The following is a 25,382-nucleotide window of genomic DNA, read 5'->3' on the forward strand; positions in this document are numbered from 1 at the left end:
GAAGCCATTTTGAGTTCATGGGCTGGGAGTTTGTCAGCACAAACTCCACAGCTCCATGGTGGCTTTACTGAAGACTGAGAAGTTTGGTATGAAGCTTCACAGCACATTAAACCTAAACTGATGCCAGTGTTGGATTTAATATAAAATGCACTCAGGGGGCATCTTGGAGATGCCCCCTGGAAAACGACAATCCCTGCAGTGGTTCCTGAATGGCTACCCTCCATCTGCAACCTCTCTGGGTCCTGAAACAAAGCACATCCTTTGCAGAGGTGTCATGCCTCCTCCCCCAGGGTGGGCAGGTTCCACGAACTGGAAGCTTCAAAGGCTCGCTTCCTTTGTAAGCTAGCCAAAGCCTCTGCTGCTGTCAGGAATTGGCTCCCACCGGTTCTGACCCCCACTTTGGGCAGGAGAATTGGCGGGAAAACCTAAGAGAAAGGGAGGTATGCCCACCATTGCGAGGGGTGGGGAGGCGAAGTGAAACACACATCTCAGTCCCCTCCATCTTGAAGATGAGGGCACTCCCCCAATAAGGACAAGGCATATTCCCCCCCACTGGAGGGTGGCATTAGCAGTGTGTAGACACCCCAGGGAAGGGACCCATTGGTCCCAACCTACATCGCCCTTTAATGCTCCTAAATCTAGGTATTTAGGGGCTCCCCTGAACCTTGCTCCTTAGATACGACAGCCTAAGATGAAGAAGAACCGAAGAGCCGTGCTGCAGAGAAGATGACGACAACAACTGCTTTGGACCCATCCTTGCCAGCCTGTCCTCTGCTTCAGAGAGCCAGCGAGCTGAAGCCAGTGAGTCCTGCAGCTAAGCAGCCTCCAATAACCCTGGAGACCTGCCCTGCCTTCGAAAAAGACTCTTCTGTTCCGAGGACACTGATTGTCCAACACAGAAACTCCAACTTCAAGGACTCCAGATCCAGGCGGATCCTTGTCCCCAGCACAATCTGCACCCGACACCCACTGCCTGAATTCGAGTGACTCACCTATCCTGTGAAGTCTCCCTGGCGATCCTGACCTCGTCTGCATCAGTGGCTGACCTATCCATGACCCCATCTCCCCCTCGATGCCTGCTGCCCGATTGCGACTTGAACCAGTTGAGAAGCCCCAACAGCAAGAGACACCCCTGCATCCTGGGCCCCCTGACTTTAGGGAGCCCAACTGATGGTGTCCCCCAGCTATCCAACTTACCTGCCCAACCTTTGGTCGCCTTCATCCAGCCTCCTGGTCCAAGCCTGCAGCCTCTTTCCGAAAACGACAAACTCTGTTGAAAAGCATAAGGTGCCCGACACTGACTTGCACCCTACACCAGGCCACCCCTGTGCCGCTGTTGGTGTAGCTTAGGTGCTGTTTTGCGGCCACCCTGTGCTCACTTCGACCCCGGGGCATTTGCCCTTAGACCATGGGTACCTACCTTCAAACCGTGCCACTTCGAGGTACCCCCCGGCTCCATTGGATAACATTGGGCCCAGTGACCTCTGCCCTCTGCTGCCACAGTGCCGCTGGGATTGTGCAGTACCTACTTGGTCCTGAACCTTGTCTTGTGTTGGCCTAAACCCCTGAAGCGTGGGGAAGTAAGTTTAGGTACTTACCTGCAAACTGTTTAGCATTGTTTTCCTCCATAGATTTGAATTTGAGTTATATCTGTTGCATTGAACTGCCAAACCTTAACACTGCAAAAGCATACAACTGTACTTGATTGGCATCTACAGAAAACATTCTTAATACTGTGAAGTATGTAGCTGTATTTACAAAACATTTCTGCATTCTTGTAAAGTATTGCTACTTTTAAACCACTGTGAAACTTACCTGCACTAAATGATTCTTAGTTTGAGAACTAAAACAACAAAGTAACAACTTTTTGTACAACCAATTGGTCTGGATTCCGTCTTTGAGTGTGAGACGTCATTTTTTGTCTGAGAGTGTACAGTAAATGCTTAACACTACCCTCTGATAAGCCTAGCTGCTCAGCCCAGGTAACACTACAGTGAGAGTAAGGTAGTATCTACTTTAACCTCTGCCATACCTTTGGGGACTCACTGGACTCTGTGCACAGTATACCTCTTTTTGGTACAGTCTATAAAGAGCCAGCTTCCTACAAACATCCGCACCCAAATAAAAAAAGTGCAAGTGCAAGCCAAAGACTTTAGCGCCCTGGCATTCTAAAGACATTGCTGACAATAAACAATCCATATGAGACAGGTAAGAATAACAGAACTCCTGAGGAGCTCTTGATAATGAAGGCCCTCAGTGCAACATGCAGACAGGTCATCACATCAGCCTAAGAACAGTACTATACCATCACCATCAATGGATCCACCAAAAGAAGCAGAACGTTCTTCAAGACAATCAAGAACTGTATCCCTCCTGCCAGATTCCCCTCCTGCCAGATCCGAGAACACATTGACGGCCCTAAACCTACTTCATCTCATGAAGGACCTGGCCTGGTAGTTCAAGCTGGACTGTTTCCATTGGAGCAGGGTCAGAAAAGATTTTCATATGGCTAGGTCTAAACTACGATGGCATGGTGTGCAAAATAATTGATTGGGATGCTGCCTGAGTAATTACCAGTGGCTGAGATTAATTCAAGTATTTTATCCATCACAGTTTTGTGTACCTTAGTGTTGTCCTAAATACTGTGGGCATACAAAAACATGAATAGCTGGCTAACTGATCAGTGGTTGAAATGGGCTATCCCACTGCCCTGTGTTGTATGGTGTGCTAGGTGGAAGTAAAATGTGAATGGCACAAAAACTAATCAGTAGCTGAAGTAGGCTGACACTGCTGCCCAAGCAGGAGGCACCTGAAAAGCCCTGAGGCGGCAGCAGACACAAAACAACCATGGACAAAGTCAATAGCTCTTACCTATGCAAGATCTATTGGCTTTGTCAGTCTTTTAGCCATATTGATCAGCGGCGTGGCAGCTGTTCAGCATGGCTAAAAGTTAGTGGCATGGCATAGAGTGGCATAGGGGAAGGTGGCGTAGAGGACAGTGGCATGGATTGGAGCAGCCTAGAGTAGTGTAGAGTGGCATGGAGTAGAGCGACGTAGAGTACAGTGCAGTGGAGTGAAGTGAAGTGGCATAGAGTAGCGTGGGCGTACAGTGAAGTGGTAGAGTATAGTGGCATATATTGGAGTGGAGTTGAATGAATGGAGTGGAGTGGTGTAGAGTGGAGTGGCATAGACTACAATGGAGTAGCGTTGAGCGGAGAGGTGTAGAGTAGAGTGGCTTAGACTTGTGTAGAGTTAAATGGAGTGGTGTGCAGTAGAGTAGCATAGAGTAGAGTGGAGTGCTGTTGAGTAGAATGGCATACAGTAGGGTGAAGTAGAGTAAAATTGCATAGAGTGGCATACATTGAAGTGGCATAGAGTAGAGTGTAATGGAGTGGTGTAGAGTGGGGTGGTGTAGAATGGAGTGGCGTAGAGTGGAATGGGGTAGATTGGTGTAGAGTGGGTTAGAGTGGAGTGGTGTGGTGTAGAGTAGAGTGGCACGGAATGGCGTTGTGTGGAGTGGAGTGGTGTAGAGTGAGGTAGAATGCAATTGTTTGGAGTGGTGTTGAGTGGAGTGGCGTAAAGTAGAGTGGCATAAAGTAGTACAATTGTGGGTTAAGTAACTCAAACAACGAACCAAAATTAAAATGAGTGCAAAGATATGGGGCATGAAGTGGATGAATGTCTGAAAGGCAACGATGATAGGTGTGCGGTGGCGGCAAGCATTATGAGGGTGTAATCTGTTGTTCGTGTGGAATTTTACATTGTAACGGCTTAAACCAAACCACATAGAATAGCAAAGGATGATCTAATAGAAGAGATTTTGGGTAAGAAGGTTCAACTTCTAAGGCAGTACATTTGGAATGGGTTAGTGTTTTTTTGGGGTAGAGAATACTGTTCCAGTTTGCACCCTTGTCTTTTCAGGCAAAGTTGATTTCAGGTAATCAAGTTCTGGAGATATGTACTTTGATTGTTCTATACTGTTCAGACGTTATGATTTTCCGTGGTGGATCAGTGGCTTCTTTCTTGGCTGTTGCACCAGCACTATGCTCTTTCTTCTAGGCACTTTATGCTTTGATGGACTGTACCTCCATCTTTTGCTGCTTTTGAGATCTTCTTGTTTAGACCCTAACGGCTTACATAATTTCTGCTTGCAATGCTCGCTCGCCAGATTCTAGCTGCTCTTCAAGAAACTGCACATGGCCCCTCATCTCAACTCATCACTCCCCATATTAGTGAGGATTCTAGGATCCACTGACTTCATTCTCTCGACTGTTCTCCAACACTTCAACTTCATTCTTGATGTTGTAGATAAGTCGCTAGTAGCACACTCACAGACACATGTGAAAACCTCTGTCCTTTTTTTCGCAGACCTCAGTATGAAACCCCACGAAAGAAGAATCAAATGCTGCAAATGTGGTGTTACATAAAATGGACATTTACACCTTTGTCCAGAAGTCTGTCAAGATAAGGGTAAACCATAAATTAGTCCATGAGATTAATATATTCATGCTTTACAAGATAGGAGCACAGCTTCAGCGTTTCTGCAGGGGAAAAAAGAAAAATAAATGTCAGCAGTTGATTGGATTCTTCACACAAAAGATCACTATTTAAGTTCTAAGGAACAGATTGTATTGTCTAGTCTGTGTTTCATGGTGTGCTTAAATCTTATTTTTGAGGTATTCTCTATGAGACTGCTGGATGGGCTATGTGAGTTTTAGAGAAGATGTGAAGAGGGCGGGTAAGAGCTGTGTCTTGCAGTATTATGCAGATGAGGTCCCTTTTATTCATAATTCTTTCACCACTTTTACCTTCCCTGCGAATTCTAGCTCAGTTTGTCACTTCTCCTTTCTTGAAGCCTCAAGGTTTTGCAGATTATTTGAATTGGATAGGATTTAAATTGGATAAGATGAGGTCAAATAAAAAACAAATGTATGGACAGACATACGTTCACCACCAATTTAAGCAAAGGATTAGCTCAGTTGGCTTCCATGCGAAATTAGAAAAATGGCAAAAGGGATTTAGAGTTTGGTGGATGTGGGAGGTCTACCAAAAATGGTGAATGTTCTATGTGCACTAATAAGTGAGAATATCCAGGATTAAACTCTAACAGCACACAAAGAAACAGCAAAAGAATACTGATTGTTTATGTGCAGTAAGGTGACCCTTCCTGCACATAAGCAATTAAAAAAAATTATGTTTTGCAATCTATGTGTGCTGCATTAAGCAGCACACATAGAAGTTTCAAAATGCCATTTCAGAATGTTTTTGTGCAGGAAGGGACACCTTCATTGTCAGGAAGGGACACCTTCTTGCACATAAACAATCTTTCCCTACAACGCAGGCACCCTTGCACTATGGTGCACTATGGTGCAAGGGTGTCTGCGTTGGCACTAGGCAGCTAAAATTAGCGCCAGTGCAGGGGGAGACGCAGGGTTGCACCGTATCCTTGTAAATACAGTGCAGCCCGACGTTTTGAAGTGGTGGAGCGTGGCGTTAAGCCAAGGCGGCTAATGCCGCGCTCCGCCACTTTGTAGTAAATAGGACTGAAAATTTCGAATATAAATGAAATTAATGATAGAGTGATTATTCAAGAAACCCACTATATCCTAATGGTGATTATTCAAGAAACCCACTATATCCTAATGGAATAATTAGTTACATTTATAAATTGAATAATTTCCCATTTTCTAAATGTTTTTATATCTTTTTATTTTAAACGAGCATTTGCTTATACATTAAAACAGCAACCTATCTTTCAACCCACTTATCACAAAGAAGATGGAGACGGCATGAATATAGCGTGGAGCTACTATTAGTATAAACCACTTTTATTGGCCCAATGATGATTGGTTCAATTACTTTTACACTATTAGAAAAATATTGCTCTGTTTGCAGTTGATATCCTTGGGAACCATATCGTGTTTGTAGTAGCCCTGCATCATCTTCAAAACCTGCTGCATCAACTACAAATCAGTTACAGAAGGCTGATTATCATACCTAGTAGAAAACAGTCCATCTTTGGTGGTCACTGCAATACAAGAAGCCAAAGCATTGAGATGCTCAAACCTGGGAGAAGAAAAAGAATGTTACCCTCTTCAGTCGAGGCTCCAGGGATAAAGAACACCCACTATTTTACCAGAAAACCCTCCAACCTCCCCAAGTAGCTTTTCCATCCTTCTTAAATGATGGTTCCGCATGGACACAAAAACTCCAAAAACATTATTGCAGCAAGATAAAATCCATAATATGGATTAGCTTAATCTCGACCCTACTTAAATATCTCCCTACAGAAATTTCAACTTGTATTTAATTCCTAAATTCAGACAAACTCACTACCTATATTAGTGCGAAATTTACTGTTTGAGCTCCAGACGTGACATAATTCCACGCTGGTGCTCGATAAAGGATAAGTCCAATTTTTTTGTAGACATGTTCATGTAAGACCAAAGTTTGAGTGACTGGGGTTTTACAGTCTCTGTGTTAGCAACAACAACAAAATTGAAATCAATGGCGTTACAATTGCCACTGAATTACGGCGTAGTAAAAATCTCCCCAGGCTAACTCGGTTAACAGTATTTTGACCCCGGCGATTTCACTTCCGCATTCTTAGTAAATGAGGTCAGAAATGAATAGGAATGACATGCAAATGCGGGTTTGTCACACTCAAAATCTGCACTTTTCCACCATTACAACCTGTTATGCCTGACAACCGTAAGTGCAGCAGTTTCACAGTACTCCGAATTTGAGATTAGGCTCAAACAGTGCTTATGCCCAATACAGGTACGATGCAGCCATTTGTATTCGTCAATAATCCATAAAAGCATAAAACACTTCCATAAACAAAATAATAATTAAAAAAATATATATCCGATGTAACCCAAACTTGTAATGATAATGGAGAAAGTGGAATTGTTGGAAAATGGGCCTCAGGGGAGGTTTGGGTAAATTAAGGTTTGGGACAAGTGAAGTGCTATGTAGAAAGGAGTTGAGGTGTGGAAGTTTGGCAGATAATGGAGGATGGAGTGTGTAAAATGGGAGACAAATTGAAGTGGATGACAGTCAGAAGGAATGTTTTTAGGTCTCGCCTGGCGTTAGCAGCGCATGCGAATGCTCACTCTACGCGAAGGCTACTTGGAATCAATACAGTTCCAAAAGTCGTGTCTCAGCTCTGCCTGCAAATTTGATTGGTATGCGTCATTATTCAGAGCAGACTTTGTTGATTGTGCCGGAGGGTTTTTAGCCCCTCCTGGTTGCCACCCTGTCCTTTTTAGGCCACGTCCAGCGGGATTGGATCTTTTACTGGCGGCGTGAGAAGGTGGAATTAATATTGACTTGCTGCACTTTTTTTTAAACTATTGCATGCGTTTGCGTGTGGAAGGCATTCTATACTATTTTTTTACCCTACTTTGTTACTATGCGCTTTTTAAAAATCTAAACAATGCTTAAATGTGCACATGCCGTTGGAAGCGTTTTGAGGGGATGTCTGTAACATTAGCATCCAGACGGCGGACTCGGCATAAAAATTAAGCTTTTGTGGATGAGGGCTCGGAATAAAAGGTAAGCTTTACTAGATTATGCGTTTCTGATTGGTTTATTTATGGCTTTTTTTGGTGATATCGGTTATGCTATTAAGGTGTGGCCTCGTGTGTGGGATGCATTTTGTTAATTCTATGCTACTTGTTGCTATATCCTTCCTGTGGGATGCTTTCTCTTCATTTTATGCTACATTGTTACTATACGCTTGAGGTGCGGTTGATGTTTTCTTTCTCTAAAGAATGCGTGAATGTGCACATGCCACTGCTGACACACCGCTGCTGACACTCTGCTGCTGACACGCTGCTGCTGACACACCACTGCTGACTCACCACTGCTGACACATTGCTGCTGACATGCCGCTGCTGACACCACTGCTGAAACACCCCTGCTGACACGTCCCTGCTGACACGCCGCTGCTGACACCACTACTGACACACAGCTGCTGACACATCACTGCTGACACATCGCTGCTGACACACCAATGCTGACACAACGCTGCTGACATCGCTGCTGACACACCACTGCTGACACACCACTACATGCCGCTGCTGACATGCCGCTGCAGACACCACTGCTGACACATCGCTGCTGACACGCCTCTGCTGACACCGCTGCTGCTGACATGCCGTTGCAGACACCACTGCTGACACATCGCTGCTGACACTCCACTGCTGCTGACACACCACTGCTGACACTGCTGCTGACATACTGCTGCTGACACACTACTGCTGACACATTGCTGCTGACATGCCACTGCTGACACCACTGCTGAAACACCCCTGCTGACACCTCCCTGCTGACACGCCTCTGCTGACACCACTACTGACACACAGCTGCTAACACACCACTGCTGACACACAGCTGCTAACACACCACTGCTGACACATTGCTGCTGACATCGCTGCTGACACACCACTGCTGACACACCACTGCTGACACGCCGTTGCTGACATGCCACTGCAGAAACCACTGCTGACACATCGCTGCTGACACGCCTCTGCTGACACCGCTCCTGACATGCCGCTGCTGACACCCCGCAGCTGACACGCCGCTGCTGACACACCGCTGCTGACACGCCGCTGCAGACACCACTGCTGACACATCACTGCTGACATGCCACTGCTGACACTACTGCTGCCACAACACTGCTGACACGGTGCTGCTGACACACCGCTGCTGACACGCCGCTGCTGACACGCCGCTGCAGACACACCGCTGCTGACACACCACTGCGGACATGCCGCTGCTGACACACCGCTGCAGACACCACTGGGCACACGCCACTGCTGACACACCACTGCTGGCACGCCGCTGCTGACACCTCACTGGTGACACCTCACTGCTGACACCTCACTGCTGATACCTCACTGCTGACACGCCACTACTAACATGCTGCTGTTGACAACTGCTGACACACCACTGCTGACACACCACTGCTGACACGCTGCTGCTGACACACCACTGCTGACACGCCGCTGCTGACACATCACTGCTGACACGCCGCTGCTGACACGCCTTTGTAGATACCACTGTTGACACCACTGCTGACATGCCGCTGCTGACACCCCACTGCTGACAAGCCACTGCTGACAAGCCGCTGCTGACACGCCGCTGCTGTCACGCCACGGCTGACACCACTGCTTACACACCACTACTGACACATCACTGCTGACATTCTGCTGCTGACACCACTGCTGACACACTGCTGCTGACACACCACTGCTGACACCCTGCTGCAGACACACCACTGCTGACACGCCGCTGCTGACACGCCGCTGCTGACATTCCACTGCTGACACCTCACTGCTGACATCTCACTGCTGACACCTTACTGCTGACACCTCACTGCTGACACACCCCTGCTAACATGCCGCTGCTGACACATCACTGCTGAAATGCTGCTGCAGACACCACTGCTGACACACCACTGCTGACATACCACTGCTGACATACCACTACTGCTGACATGCCACTGCTGACACGCCGCTGCTGACACGCCGCTGCTGACACGCTACTGCTGACACACCGCTGCTGACACACCATTGCTGACACGCCGCTGCTGACACGCCGCTGCTGACACGACTGCTGACACACTGCCGCTGACACACCATTGCTGACCTACTGCTGCTGACACGACTGCTGACACACCACTGCTGACACATCACTACTGACATCCCGCTGCTGACATGCCTCTGTGGACCACTGCTGACACACCACTGCTGACATGCCACTGCTGACACCCCACTGCTGACAAGCCACTACTGACAAGCCACTGCTGACACGACGCTGCTGACACGCTGCTGCTGACACGCCGCTGCTGACACCACTGCTTACACACCACTACTGACACATTGCTGCTGACACTGCTGGTGACACCACTGCTGACACACAGCTGCTGACACTCCACTTCAGACACACCACTGCAGACACACCACTGCAGACACATCACTGCTGACACATCACTGCTGACACATCACTGCTGACACATCAGTGCTGACACACCTCTGTAGACACCAGTGCTGACACACCACTGCTGACAAGCCACTGCTGACATGCCACTGCTGACAAGCCACTACTCACAAGCCACTGCTGACAAGCCACTGCTGACATGCCACCGCTGACATGCCACTGCTGACACCCCACTGCTGACAAGCCACTGCTGACACGCCGCTGTTGACACGCCGCTGCTGACACCACTGCTTACACACCACTGCTTACACATCGCTGCTGACACTCTGCTGCTGACACCACTGCTGACACACTGCTGCTGACACACCACTGCTTACACATCGCTGCTGACACATCGCTGCTGACACTCTGATGCTGACACCACTGCTGACACACTGCTGCTGACACACCACTGCTGACATGCCACTGCTGACACCCCACTGCTGACACACCACTGCTGACATACCACTGCTGACACGCCACTGCTGACACGCCACTGCAGACACGCCACTGCAGACACCACTGCTGATACACCACTGCTGACACATCGCTGCTGACAAGCTGCTGCTGACACCACTGCTGACACACTGCTGCTGACACACCGCTGCTGCCACAGCACTGCTGACACGCCACTGCTGACACTGCTGCTGACACATTGCTGCTGACACGCCGCTGCTGACACACCACTGCTGACACACCACTGCTGACACACCACTGCTGAAACACCACTGCTGAAACACCACTGCTGACACACCACTGCTGACACGTTGCTGCTAACACGCCGCTGCAGACACGCCGCTGCAGACACCACTGGTCACACGCCACTGCCGACACCCTGCTGCAGACATCACTGCGGACACACCACTGCTGACACGCCGCTGCTGACACCTCACTGCTGACACCTCACTGCTAACACGCCACTACTAACACGCTGCTGTTGACACACCACTGCTGACACACCACTGCTGACACGCCGCTGCTGACACCACTGCTGACACACCACTGCTGACACACCACTGCTGACACACCACTGCTGACACACCGCTGCTGACACATCGCTGCTGACACCACTGCAGACACCACTGCAGACACGCTGCTGCTGACACACCGCTGCTGACACACCGCTGCTGACACACCGCTGCTGACACACCACTGCTGACACACCGCTGCTGACACACCGCTGCAGACATGCCGCTGCTGACACGCCGCTGCAGACGCCACTGCTGACACACCACTGCTGACACCCTGCTGCAGACACCACTGCTGACACACCACTGCTGACATGCCGCTGCTGACACCTCACTGCTGACACCTCACTGCTGACACCTCACTGCTGACTCGCCACTACTAACACGCTGCTGTTGACACACCACTGCTGACACACCACTGCTGACACGCTGTTGCTGACACACCACTGCTGACACATCGCTGCTGACACCACTGCAGACACCACTGCTGACACGCCACTGCTGACACACCGCTGCTGACACACCGCTGCTGACACACCACTGCAGACACACCACTGCTGACACACCACTGCTGACACACCACTGCTGACACACCACTGCTGAAACGCCATTGCTTACACGCCACTGCTGACACGCCGCTGCTGACATACCGCTGATGACACTACTGCTGATGCCACTGCTGACGCCACTGCTGACACCACTGCTGACACCACTGCTGACACCACTGCTGACACATCACTGCTGAAACGCCACTGCTGACACACCACTGCTGACACACTGCTGCTTCCACACTGCTGCTGACACACCGCTGCTGACACCCCGCTGCAGACACACCACTGCTGACACACCACTGCTAACACACCGCTGCTGACACCTCACAGCTGACATCTCACTGCTGACACCTCACTGCTAACATGCCGCTGCTAACACACCACTGCTGACACGTTGCTGCTGACACGCTGCTGCTGAGACGCTACTACAGACACCACTGCTGACACACCACTGCTGACATACCACTGCTGACATACCACTGCTGACACGCTGCTGCTGACACACCGCTGCTGACACACCGCTGCTGACACACCGCTGCTGACACACCATTGCTGACACGCCGCTGCTGACACGACTGCTGACACACCGCTGCTGACACACCATTGCTGACCTACTGCTGCTGACACAACTGCTGACACACCACTGCTGACATCCCGCTGCTGACATGCCTCTGTAGACACCACTGCTGACACACCACTGCTGACATGCCGCTGTTGACACCCCACTGCCGACAATCCACTACTGACAAGCCACTGCTGACACAACGATGCTGACACGATGATGCTGACACCACTGCTTACATACCACTACTGACACATCGCTGCTGACACTCTGCTGCTGACACCACTGCTGACACACTGCTGCTGACACTCCACTTCAGACACGCCGCTGCTGACACCACTGCAGACACACCACTGCAGACACACCACTGCTGACACACCACTGCTGACACACCACTGCTGACACACCACTGCTGACAAGCCACTACTGACATGCCACTGCTGTGCGCCTCACTGCTGACAAGCCACTGCTGACACGCCGCTGCTGATACGCCGCTGCTGACACCACTGCTGACACATCGCTGCTGACATTCTACTGCTGACACCACTGCTGACACACTGCTGCTGACACACCACTGCTTACACAACAATACTGACACATCGCTGCTGACACTCTGCTGCTGACACCACTGCTGACACACTGCTGCTGACACACCACTGCTGACATGCCACTGCTGACACCCCACTGCTGACACCCCACTGCAGACTCGCCGCTGCAGACACCACTGCTGACACATCGCTGCTGACAAGCTGCTGCTGACACGCTGCTGCTGACACCACTGCTGACACAGCACTGCTGACACGCCGCTGCTGACACACCACTGCTGACACATCGTTGCTGACATGCCGCTGCTGACATGCCGCTGCTGACATGCCGCTGCTGACACGCCACTGCTGACACACCACTGCTGACACGCCGCTGCTGACACGCCGCTGCTGACACGCCGCTGCTGACACGCCGCTGCTGACACGCCGCTGCTGACACGCCGCTGCTGACACCACTGCTGACACACCGCTGCTGACACGCCACTGCTGACACACCGCTGCTGATACATCGCTGCTGACGCTGCTGCTGACACACCACTGGTGATACACTACTGCTGACACGCCGCTGCTGACATTTCACTACTGACACGCCACTGCTGACATGCCGCTGCTGACATGCCAGTGCTGACACACCGCTGCATACACCACTGCTGACAAACCACTGCTGACACGCCACTGCTGACACGCCACTGCTGACATTCCACTTCTGACACGCCACTGCTGACACGCCACTGCTGACACACCGCTGCTGAGATGCCGCTGCTGACATGCCGCTGCTGACACCACTGCTGACACACCACTGCTGACACGCTGCTGCTGACACCACTTCTGACACATCACTGCTGACACATCGCTGCTGACACACCACTGCTGACACATCGCTGTTGACACACCACTGCAGACACCACTGCAGACACCACTGCTGTCACACCACTGCTGTCACACCACTGCTGATACACCACTTCTGACACACCGCCGCTGACACAAAACTGCTGGCACGCCGCCGCTGACACACCACTGCTGACACACCACTGCTGACACATCACTGCTGACACATCACTGCTGACACACCACTGCTGACACACCACTGCTAACACGTCGCTGCAGACATCACTGCTGATACACCACTGCTGACATGCCGCTGCTGACATGCTGCTGCTGACACACCACTGTTGACACGCCATTGCTGACACATCACTGCTGACACACCACTGCTAACACGTCGCTGCAGACATCACTGCTGACACACCACTGCTGACATGCCGCTGCTGACATGCTGCTGCTGACACACCACTGCCGACACGCCATTGCTGGCACATCACTGCTGACACACCACTGCTGACACACCACTGCTGACACACCACTGCAGACACCACTGCAGACACCACTTCTGTCACACCACTGCTAATACACCACTTCTGACACACCGCCGCTGACACAAAACTGCTGGCACGCCCCCGCTGACACACCACTGCTGACACACCACTGCTGACACATCACTGCTGATGCCGCTGCTGACACACCACTGCTGACAAACCACTGCTGACACACCACTGCTGACACACCACTGCTGACACACCATTGCTGACACGCCAATGCTGACACACCACTTCTGTGTGCCTCACTGCTGACACACCACTGTTGTGCACCTCACTGCTGTGCACTTCACTACTGACACACGACTGCTTACATGCCACTGCTGACACACCACTGCTGTGTGCCTCACTTCTCACATGCCACTGCTGTGTGCCTCACTGCTGACACACCACTGCTGACACGCTACTGCTGACACACCACTGCTGTGTGCCTCACTGCTGACACACCACTGCTGTGCATCCCACTGCTGACACGCCACTGTTGACACACCCCTTCTGTGCACCCCAGTGCTGACACGCCACTGTTGACACACCCCTTCTGTGCGCCCCACTGCTGACACGCTGCTGCTGACACCACTGCTGACACAGCACTGCTGACACGCCGCTGCTGACACACCGCTGCTGACACATTGCTACTGACACACCGCTGCTGACACGCCACTGCTGACACCACTGCTGACAAACCACTGCTGACACACCGCTGCTGACACGCCACTGCTGACATGCCACTGCTGACACACTGCTGTTGACACACCGCTGCTTACACACCGCTGCTGACACATCGCAGCTGACACACCTTTGCTGATACACCGCTGCTGACACACCAGTGCTGACAAGCTGCTGCTGACACCCCGCTGCTGACACACCGCTGCTGACACGCTGTTGTTGTGACCACTGCTGACACACCACTGCTGACACGCCGCTGCTGACACCACTGCTGACACACCGCTGCTGACACGCCACTGCTGATACACCGCTGCTGATACATCGCTGCTGACACTGCTGCTGACACACCACTGGTGATACACTACTGCTGACACGCCGCTGCTGACATGTCACTACTGACACGCCACTGCTGACATGCCGCTGCTGACATGCCGCTGCTGACACGCAGCTGCATACACCACTGCTGACAAACCACTGCTGACACACCACTGCTGACATGCCACTGCTGACATGCCACTGCTGACACGCCACTGCTGACATGCCGCTGCTGATACACCGCTGCTGACATGCCACTGCTGACACCACTGCTGACACACCACTGCTGACACGCTGCTGCTGACACCACTTCTGACACACCACTTCTGACACATCGTTGCTGACACACCACTGCTGACACATCGCTGCTGACTCATCACTGCTGATGCCGCTGCTGACACACCACTGCTGATACATCACTGCTGCCACCACTGCCGACACGACGCTGCTGACACACCACTGCTGACACGCTGCTGCTGACACACCGCTGCTGACACCACTGCTGACACACCACTGCTGACATACCGCTCCTGACACCACTGCTGACACACCACTGCTGACACCACTCCTGATACACCACTGCTGATACACCACTGCTAACACGTCGCTGCAGGCATCACTGCTGACACACCACTGCTGACATGCCGCTGCTGACATGTTGCTGCTGACACACCACTGCCGACACGCCGTTGCTGACACACCACTGCTGACACACCACTGCTGACACACCACTGCAGACACCACTGCAGACACCACTGCAGACACCACTGCTGTCACACCACTGCTGATACACCACTGCTGACACACCGCCGCTGACACACCACTGCTGGCACGACGCCTCCGACACACCACTGATGACACACCACTGCTAACACACCGCTGCTGACACATCGCTGCTGACACATCACTGCTGATGCCGCTGCTGACACACCACTGCTGACAAACCACTGCTGCTGCACCACTGCTGACACACCATTGCTGACACGCCACTGCTGACACACTACTGCTGTGTGCCTCTCTGCTGACACACCACTGTTGTGCACCTCACTGCTGACACACCACTGCTGTGCACCTCACTACTGACACACCACTGCTTACATGCCACTGCTGACACACCACTGCTGTGTGCCTCACTTCTCACATGCCACTGCTGTGCGCCTCACTGCTGACACACCACTGCTGGCACGCTACTGCTGACACACCACTGCTGTGTGTCTCACTGCTGACACACCACTGCTGTGCATCCCACTGCTGACATGCCACTGTTGACACACCCCTTCTGTGCACCCCAGTGCTGACGCGCCACTGTTGACACACCCCTTCTGTGCACCCCACTGCTGACATGCCACTGTTGTGTGCCTCACTGCTGACACGCCACTGTTGACACACCACTTCTGGGCCCCATAATGATGACAGACAATTGCTGTGCACCCCACTGCTGACACACCACTGCTGGGCCCCACAATTATGAGGGACCACAGCTGTGTGCCCCAATGATGAAAGGTCACAGCTGTGCGCCCCGATGACAGACCGCAGCTGTGCGCCCCAATGATGACAGGCCACAGCTGTGCGCCCTAATGATGATAGACCTCTGCTCTACGCCCTGGTGATGACAGACCACTGCTGAACCCCGAAATGATGATAAACCACTGATCTGCACCCCTCTGCTGACACACCACTGCTGTGCACCTCACTGCTGACACGCCACTGCTGTGTGCCTCAATGCTAACATGCCATTGCTGTGTGCCTCACTGCTGACACACCACTGCTGACACACCACTGCTGTGCGCCTCACTGTTGACACACCATTGCTGGCACGCCATTGGTGACACACCACTGCTGACACATCACTGCTGACATCACTGCTGTGTGCCCCAATGATGACAGGTCACAGCTGTGCGCCCCGATGACAGACCGCAGCTGTGCGCCCCAATGATGACAGGCCACAGCTGTGTGCCCTAATGATGATAGACCTCTGCTCTACGCCCTGGTGATGACAGACCACTGCTGAACCCCGAAATGATGATAAACCACTGATCTGCACCCCTCTGCTGACACACCACTGCTGCGCACCTCACTGCTGACACGCCACTGCTGTGTGCCTCAATGCTAACATGCCATTGCTGTGTGCCTCACTGCTGACACACCACTGCTGACACACCACTGCTGTGCGCCTCACTGTTGACACACCATTGCTGGCACGCCACTGGTGACACACCACTGCTGACACATCACTGCTGACATCACTGCTGACACATCACTGCTGACGCACCACTGCTGACACAACACTGCGGACGCAACACTGTTGACACGCTGCTGCTGACATTACTGATGACATGCTGCTGCTGACACACCAATAATGACACATCACGGCTGATGCACCACTGCTGACACACCACTGGTGTGTGCCTCACTGCTGACACACCACTGCTGACACACTGCTGCTGACACGCCAATAATGACACATCACTGCTGACACATCGTTGACACACCACTGCTGACACATCACTGCAGACACAGCACTGCTGACGCACCGCTGCTGACACAATACTGCTGACACAACACTGTTGGCACGCCGCTGCTGACACAACACTGCTGACACACCACTGCTGACACACCACTGCTGTGTGCCCCAATGATGATGAACCACTGCTGAAAACACTGCTGATACACCATTGCTGTGCACCCTAATGACGATGGAGAGTCACTGCTGACAAAACACTGCTGTGTGCCCCAATGATGACTGACCACTGCCGACACTCCATTGTTGACATGCCACTGCTGCCACATCTTTGCTGTGCTCTACAATGAGGACATACCACTGCTGACAAAGCACTGTTGACAGACCACTGATGTGCCCCCCAATGATGACACACCACTGCTGACACACCACTGCAGACAGACTATTGCATGTGTGCCTCAATAATGACACACCACTGCTGTACTCCACAATGATGACATACCACTGTTAACACAATACTACTGACGTGCCACTGCTGACACACTACTACTGTGCGCTCCAATGATGACAGACAACTGCTGACAACATTGCTAACACACCACTGCTGTGCACTTCACTGCTGACACACCACTGCTGTGCACTTCACTGCTGACACACCACTGCTGACACGCCACTGCTGACACACCACTGCTGTGTGCCTCACTGCTGACACACCACTGCTGTGCACTTCACTGCTGCCACACCACTACTGACATGCCACTGCTGACACACCACTGCAGTGCTCTTCACAACTGACACATCACTGCTGAAACACCCCTGCTGTGCACTTCACTGCTGACACACCACTGCTGACACGCCACTGCTGACACACCACTGCTGTGCACTTCACTGCTGCTACACCACTGCTGCCACACCACTGCTGTGCACTTCACTGCTGATACGCCACTGCTGACACCCCACTGTTGACGCACCACTGCTGTGTTCCTCACTGCTGACACACCACTTCCTGCGTGCCTCACTGCTGACACACCACTGCTGTGCACTTCACTGTTGACACACCACTACTGATATGCCACTGCTGACACACCACTGCAGTGCTCTTCACTACTGACACATCACTGCTGAAACACCACTGCTGTGCACTTCACTGCTGACACGCCACTTCTGACACGCCACTGCTGACACGCCACTGCTGACACACCACTGCTGTGCACATCACTGCTGCTACACCACTGCTGCCACACCACTGCTGTGCACTTCACTGCTGACACACCACTGCTGACACCCCACTGTTGACGCACCACTGCAGTGTGCCTCACTGCTGACACACCACTGCTGTGCACTTCACTGCTGACACACCACAGCTGCGCGCCCCAGTGATGATGCAGAATTGAATGCAGCCAAATTTTGAAGAGGTGGGCATGCACAGCATCGACCCACGTCATCTGAAGGAGTCAGGGCAAGGAGGAGGGTGCAAGAAGCTGCCAGCACAGCTACGATAGGAGGAACATTAGACAGGTGCATGAAATAGAAGAAATACTTTTGGAAGGCCTTTTTTAAACCAGCAGGAGATGGTTTATTGTTTATACCTAATTTAAGGCGTTCCATTTGATTTCTCAACACATGTACATTACAATACGACCAACAGTAGTGATCGAGAACTGAATGTGACTTCTGTTTCAGAGTCAGCAGGCTGCTGTCTTATTTAAAAAGGAAAGGCATCTAACGTAAAGGCAGCAAAATTGAACGCCCACAAAGTAACAAGCATTTACAATGCAACGGTCTCGGCATTGTGAAAGTTAGAGCTATTGGCATTGCTCTTGACATTATTTTTGTTTATGTTTTTGTTTTTAAAACATTTAAAGAAACGGCATTGTCATGAGCAATGCCAATAGCTCTAACTTTAACAATGCCGAGACCGTTGCATTGTAAATGCTTGTTCTACTCTCTAACAATCGGCACAGCTGTGGCCAAGCAAGCGCCCCCTCCCACGACATTTCCTTCAAAAGAAATGAAATCGCTGCCGTACTAATCCGGGGTGCTTTCGTTGAATTGCAAAGTAACAGACCTCTAGTACATTTTCAATATAGTTTCCTCCGGATACATAAAAATCCTTATCAGTCAAACTGATTGTCACCCAAACTTCAATAAAGTAATGTAACAAAAAAACAAACCAAAGTAATTTGTGAATCCAAGGCCGTTAAATCTTTCTTCCGTCCCCAGAAACTTTTTGCAGCCCGATTCTAATAGCCGATGGACACCGGATTTATGTATGTATACACTACCGATGTGTGTAGCACCCACACGGTGTATTGGAGAGTTTTAGGCACTACAAAGAAGCAACAATGCAAACAATATATATAGATTTAGTAATTTGAATGAAGGCCCACTATGATCTATTGACTGAGCTAACGTCAGGATTTTGTTTTTGAACTCGGGCAATTGCCCTGCATCCGGGCCGCTTCTAGGCACTGTACATGTGTAGAAAATGTAAAACAAACCACGAGCGCCAGGGAGACACAGCAAACAAACTAAAACTGCGGAATTCGAAGAGTACACAATTACACATGCCTTTGTGTCTTATATAGCGCCCACATGTCTGATTTAAGGCTGCTTCAGACTGCGCGCTTTTATAGATCTATATAAAGACAGAGACGTACCAATAGCGCAGTACATAACTTACAGACCAGGAGCGAGAACTGGAATGTAAGTGCGCCCTGTCAGGCATCGCACATTAATTTACTGCTTTATGTCAGCCCAAGCGCCCACTGACAAGCCTCATAACACCAAGGACTCTTTTAGAGCAGAAAACAAGCCCACGAAGTCACCATGACTGCCCCTCCCCCCACTCTCGGCTGAATACACTCTCCCTACTGCTCAACGACTACTTCAACATGCCCCCTAACCGTACTATGCAACCCCCAAGGACAGCACCCTCAACGCGTCATCTGGCTCGCGTGGCCTCTAGCGCTGTTACCTTAGTGCGGGATGTTCTATCCCTCCGTGGTTGTTTTGAATACCTCACTGCTGTATTGTTCTGTACTCTTTTGTTGACAGTTTTGACCCACATGAATCCTCGCACGTACTTCGAGTGAACCTCCTCACTGAACATGTAAAGCGCTCCGATACCCTCGGGTCTAGCTAGCGCTATTCAACATTGAATAACAATGTTAGGCAGGATAAAGATGGATACAAAACAAGTGAGGCTAAGACAAGGAGAGTGGCATCTGTAACAAGAGAATGGGGCTGCAAGGTACCTAGAAATGAGAAGCGCAAGGGACAGGCGCACAAAAGAAGGAGCTAAGGGCAGAAATAGAAGGAACTGGCTCAGAAACAAGAAAACGAAACAGGAAACAAAGGGGAGCGATTGTAGAAACAGAAAGAAACTAGGTCCTAATCGGAGAGAGGACTCTTTTAGAGCAGTATGGCACAGTGAGAGAGTAGTACAAGTACTGACAGCGACAGGGCACATACATAGAGCAACGCAACTACAGACAAAGGCAGTAGGGCACAAACACACAGCTGCACAGCTAAGACCTAGGAGTCCCGGTATCCGAATGGCCGAGGCATGTACTGATATAAGACAAAGGATACTGACATCAACACAGTGTGCAGCAGCACAGAGAGCAGTGCAAAGCAACCCCGTAGTAGGTGTCAGCATTTTTACCTTTTTACAATAACTTGCAGCTACGATGATGTAACCCACAGAGTTTAAATCAGTGCTGTCACACAGTTTGAACCTAAACCCCCAAGCTGATACTATGGGCTGCCCCGAGAGCCGGCGCTGTACCCTGAGCCCCCTCTGGAAGTGGCGCTGGTGCATCCTGCAGAGGAGTGTGAGCCTCATGCAGTGATTTGTGTCTGTACCTGTGCTGTTCGTGTGCCTCTTGTAGTGATATGTGCATGCATGCCCCCAGAAGAGGGATGTGCGTGTGTGCAAGTGTGTGTCCTTGTAGGTTTGTGTGTGTGTGTGTCGGGGTGTGTGTGTGTGTGTTTGTGTGGTCTTCAACCACAGTGACGTGTTTTGTGTGTCTTCTGCTGTGAAGTGTGAGTGTATGTGTATGTATATGTGAACTGGAGGGAGTGGGCAGGTGTTATACGTATCTTGTCACTGCAGAGACAGTAAAGCTGGAGAGGGACAGTCCCACAGGCAAGACGATGTTGTGCATTGCAGAAGGGATGCACAGAAGTGCGTGGTAGAAGAGTGACGGGAAGCCGGAGGGGGCAGAGATTAAGAGAAGCTGACGATGGCCTACTCTGATCATTGATTTGGACGGAGGACGGCTGCAGGCCCGCAATTTACACGCTCGTCAAGGGAAGCAGAGAAACGCAGCGTCCTTTTCGGATCGGGGGGCGTGTTTTGCTGTTGTCTCCTCCCTGAGACTTTTCGCAAAAAACACGCCCCCCATCCGAAAAGGATGGGGCAGGATTGGAGTGACGGGACCTCTTCTCCAATGGCTGGCCAGCATTTACGAGGCCAGCCAATGGAGAACAGGGCAGAAGAGGGGCGGGTTCAAGCCCCTCTTCTCCCAAGTCATTAAATCTCCGGACTTCCGGTCTGCCGACCGGATGGTCCCGAGACCTAAAAATGTCGTGTGGCAAGATAAGTGCATTTTTAACAGATTATCAGACTGCAGTGATCTTTTAAATTTTCGTTAAATATACCCATAACTTGAACAATTTAGGTGTTTATGTATTTTTGTAGTGAGGTGTGTACGAATGGGCATTTCAACAGAGGGTGCATGAACTAATATTTGAAGGAAATATGTTAAAACGTCGCATATTTTCGTAATATCTAATTGCATGGGTGTTTTTCTACTTAGTGGAGCACTCAAACCCCGTGTGATTAATTCTAGTCATTCAGCCCAGCCCAGTCTTACATTTCTTGTTCATTGCATGTGAGAGAATATAGCTTACCTTTCTGTCAAGACCTGCTGCATCAACTACAAATCTGTTACAGGAGGCATACCTACAAGGCACAAGTCCTAAAAAACAGAAGAGGGGGGACTAACCTAGTTAGGCAGTATGCAAGTGACCACGGCGCGCGACATCACACATGGCATCACAGAATTGACATAATAGAAAGTGGCATCACAAGATACGTCTTTACAGGAAGTGACATCAGATCTAAAGCCCTCACATATATGTTTAGCAGGTCTTTCATGTGTACGTTTGAGCGCATTCAGTGCTTAATTTGAGCCGGTGCTTTCCGGTGCTCAGCACCGGCACTTGTTTTCAGTGCTGGACACCGGCACCTAAGTGTCAGTACCATACTTAAAACAGTCTACCACATGGTGGCCCTGCTCATCTAATTTAGAGATGAACAGAACAACGGTGTTTAGGATTACAATGCAATTTAAAATATGCCCACACTTGCCTCCCCAGCCATTCCTTTAGCTTTGGGGACCTGGAATAATCTGAGCTGTCGCTTTTACATGCGATAGAGGTGGTTAGTAGTCATTTTGGCAGCAATGACAGGGGCGAGGGGTGGTGCAAGCTGCAGTGGCCCCTCCTGGTCAGAGCCCTGGCACTTAATATTTTACAAATTAAGCACTGAGCGCATTGCGAGGATAATAGCACAGTGAGCTATGGAAGATGATATGTGACTTCTACACCTTGCAATCCCCCAGTTTTATGTAACACATCTTGTTCATTCATTTACAAACATATAATTTATTGTACATGTAATGTGCACATGTTGATGTAAAGAGCTCTGACAATCTGCATTGGAATGAGTAGGGCTATACAAGAAAAAATTGTGGGACTTAAGTTATTTCAATGCCTCCTTAGGGGAAGAAAAGCTCTATATAAATGCAATTCGTTTTGTGGAAATACTGAGAAAGACCAACACATCTGACATTCTTACAGTGCATGCATATCCCATAAACAGGGACTGAACAAAGTGAAAAGCTGCCTCTCTTAAGTATGTGTTAAATGCTAACAAGGCGTGGGCCTTTGTTTCCCCTCCGCTTCATTTGCATCAGGTGTGAGGCTCCTGACTGCTCCCAGCCAGGAGACTCGAACAAAAGAAGGTCTGATGACCCCTCAAAATCGGCCTTTGTTATGGGCCAGCAGGAGTGTAAAATAAGAAAGCCAGTCCCCGCCTGCACCTTATTGCAGATGGAAAGCAGACAATGTGCAGGCGCTGCTTAAAGTGTGGACTGGACTAGTTCAGCACATTATTCAGTGGGGCCTGACTTCTTGGCAGGGTGGATGGCGTTCACCCAGTGAAAATAGTGGGTGGACGCCGTCATGCCGCGCGTACCCTCGACTCGTGCCCTGAATACCTAGCTGGGTGTTCACGGCATTACCAGAAGCCAAAGCATTGAGAGGCTCGAAACTGGGAGAAGAAAAATAATGTCACCCTCTTCAGTGGAGGCCCCAGGGAACACTCACAATTTTACCAGGCAACCCTCCATCCTCCCCAAGTAGCTTTTCCATCCTGCTTATCAAATGGTGATTCCGCATGGAAACAAAAACTCCATAAACATAATTTGCAGAGAGATAAACGCCATAATATGGATTGGCTAAATCTCGACCCTACTTAAATATCTCCCTACAAACATATAATCTTGTATTTATTTTCTAAATTCAGCCAAACTCACTACCTATATTAGTGGGTAAATTTACTGTTTGAGCTCCAGACGTGACATAATTCTGCGCTAGTGCTCCATAAAGAATAAATCCATTTTTTTTGTAAACACATTCATGTAAGACCAACATTTGGGTGACTGGGGTTTTACAGTCTCTGTTTTATCAAAAAATGTGTTTTAAATCAATGACGTTATTACAAATGACACAGAATTACGGCGTAGTAAAAATCTCCCCAGGGTAACTCAGTTAACAGTGTTTCGCCCCCACGGTTTCACCTCCGCATTCAGAGTAAATGAGGTCGGAATAGGAAATGACGTGCAAATGCGGGTTTGCCACACCCAAAATCTGCCCTTTCCCTCCATTACAATCTGTTATGCCTGACAACTGAAAGTGCAGCAATTTCACACTACTCCGAATTCGAGATGAGGCTCAAACAGTGCTTATGCCCAATATCCGATGCAGCCAGTCAAAACCATCTGTATCCGTCAATAAGCCATAAAAGCATAAAACACTTTCATAAACAACATAATCATTAAAACATATATATCCGATGTAACCCAAACTTGTAATGATAATGGAGAGGTCGAATTGTTGGAAAATGGGGCTCTAGGGGGTTTGGGAAAATTAAGGTTTGGGACAAGTGAAGTGCTTTGAAGTAAGGAGTCGAGGTGTGGAAGGTTGGCAGATAATGGAGGATGGAGTGTGTAAAATGGGAGACAAATTGAAGTGGGTGACAGTCAGAAGGAATGGGGTTGATGATAGAAATGGGGTACGAGTAATAGGGATAATGAGCGTAATGTAGGGTAGTAGAATTAAACAGAATGGGTTCAAGGGAGGGATGACAATATCATTTGGGCAGCATGTGTGACAGATTGAGGTGATTGAAGGTAACGAGAGTAAGGTACGGGCGTCTGGAGGGGGTATAAATGGGAACACAGAAAACATTTGTAATAAGGCAGGTTTAGGGAATGGACAGATTGGGGAAGGGCGGGGATTGAGAAGATTGGAAGAAAAATAAGTGTCTTCGGAGAATTCGGGTTTAGAAGGCCTCATGAAGTGGTGTAGAAGGGAGTATTTGCCTGGAATGATTTAGAGGGGGTAAAGGTGTGCTAACTCACATTCTCTCTTTGTGGCAGGCAGCGTATCCCTCTCCGCTTCCACTGAGGGAGTCCGTGTAATTCAGCCATGGACTCCCTCTTCTCGTTGGTCTCTGGCTCCAGCAGAGGTTGCCTCGTGACCAAGTCAGGGTCTTCAATGAGACGGCTCCCTAGTAACTGAACTTTATATATAGGAAGAATATGTCACAATGTGTTCCTCATCACATTTGGGAAAGACCATGTGCCCCGAGGCTGTGGGGGTG

At 50.2% G+C, this 25,382-nt stretch overlaps 1 protein-coding gene and 1 long non-coding RNA gene across 2 annotated transcripts in view; one reads left to right on the plus strand and one right to left on the minus strand.

The window, feature by feature from the left end:
• Positions 1-4,422: 4,422 nt before the first annotated feature.
• On the minus strand, positions 4,423-20,749 carry LOC146839546 (uncharacterized). The gene is made up of 3 exons (XR_014980686.1): positions 20,406-20,749; positions 5,998-6,066; positions 4,423-4,541 (listed from the first exon to the last, which is right to left on the minus strand). It is a non-coding gene; the product is annotated as an uncharacterized LOC146839546 (long non-coding RNA).
• A 1,251-nt stretch (positions 20,750-22,000) lies between these two features.
• Positions 22,001-25,382, plus strand: part of LOC146839547 (aldehyde dehydrogenase family 3 member B1-like) — a 200,428-nt gene continuing 197,046 nt past the window's right edge. Inside the window, exon 1 of the mRNA XM_085651608.1 lies at positions 22,001-22,035. Coding sequence (XP_085507734.1) covers positions 22,017-22,035 — 19 coding nt within the window. The 5' untranslated portion in view covers positions 22,001-22,016. The remainder of the gene's footprint in view (positions 22,036-25,382) is intronic.

This window comes from Triturus cristatus, chromosome 4_1, assembly GCF_964204655.1.
Source record: "Triturus cristatus chromosome 4_1, aTriCri1.1, whole genome shotgun sequence".
Taxonomy (NCBI): Eukaryota; Metazoa; Chordata; class Amphibia; order Caudata; family Salamandridae; genus Triturus; species Triturus cristatus.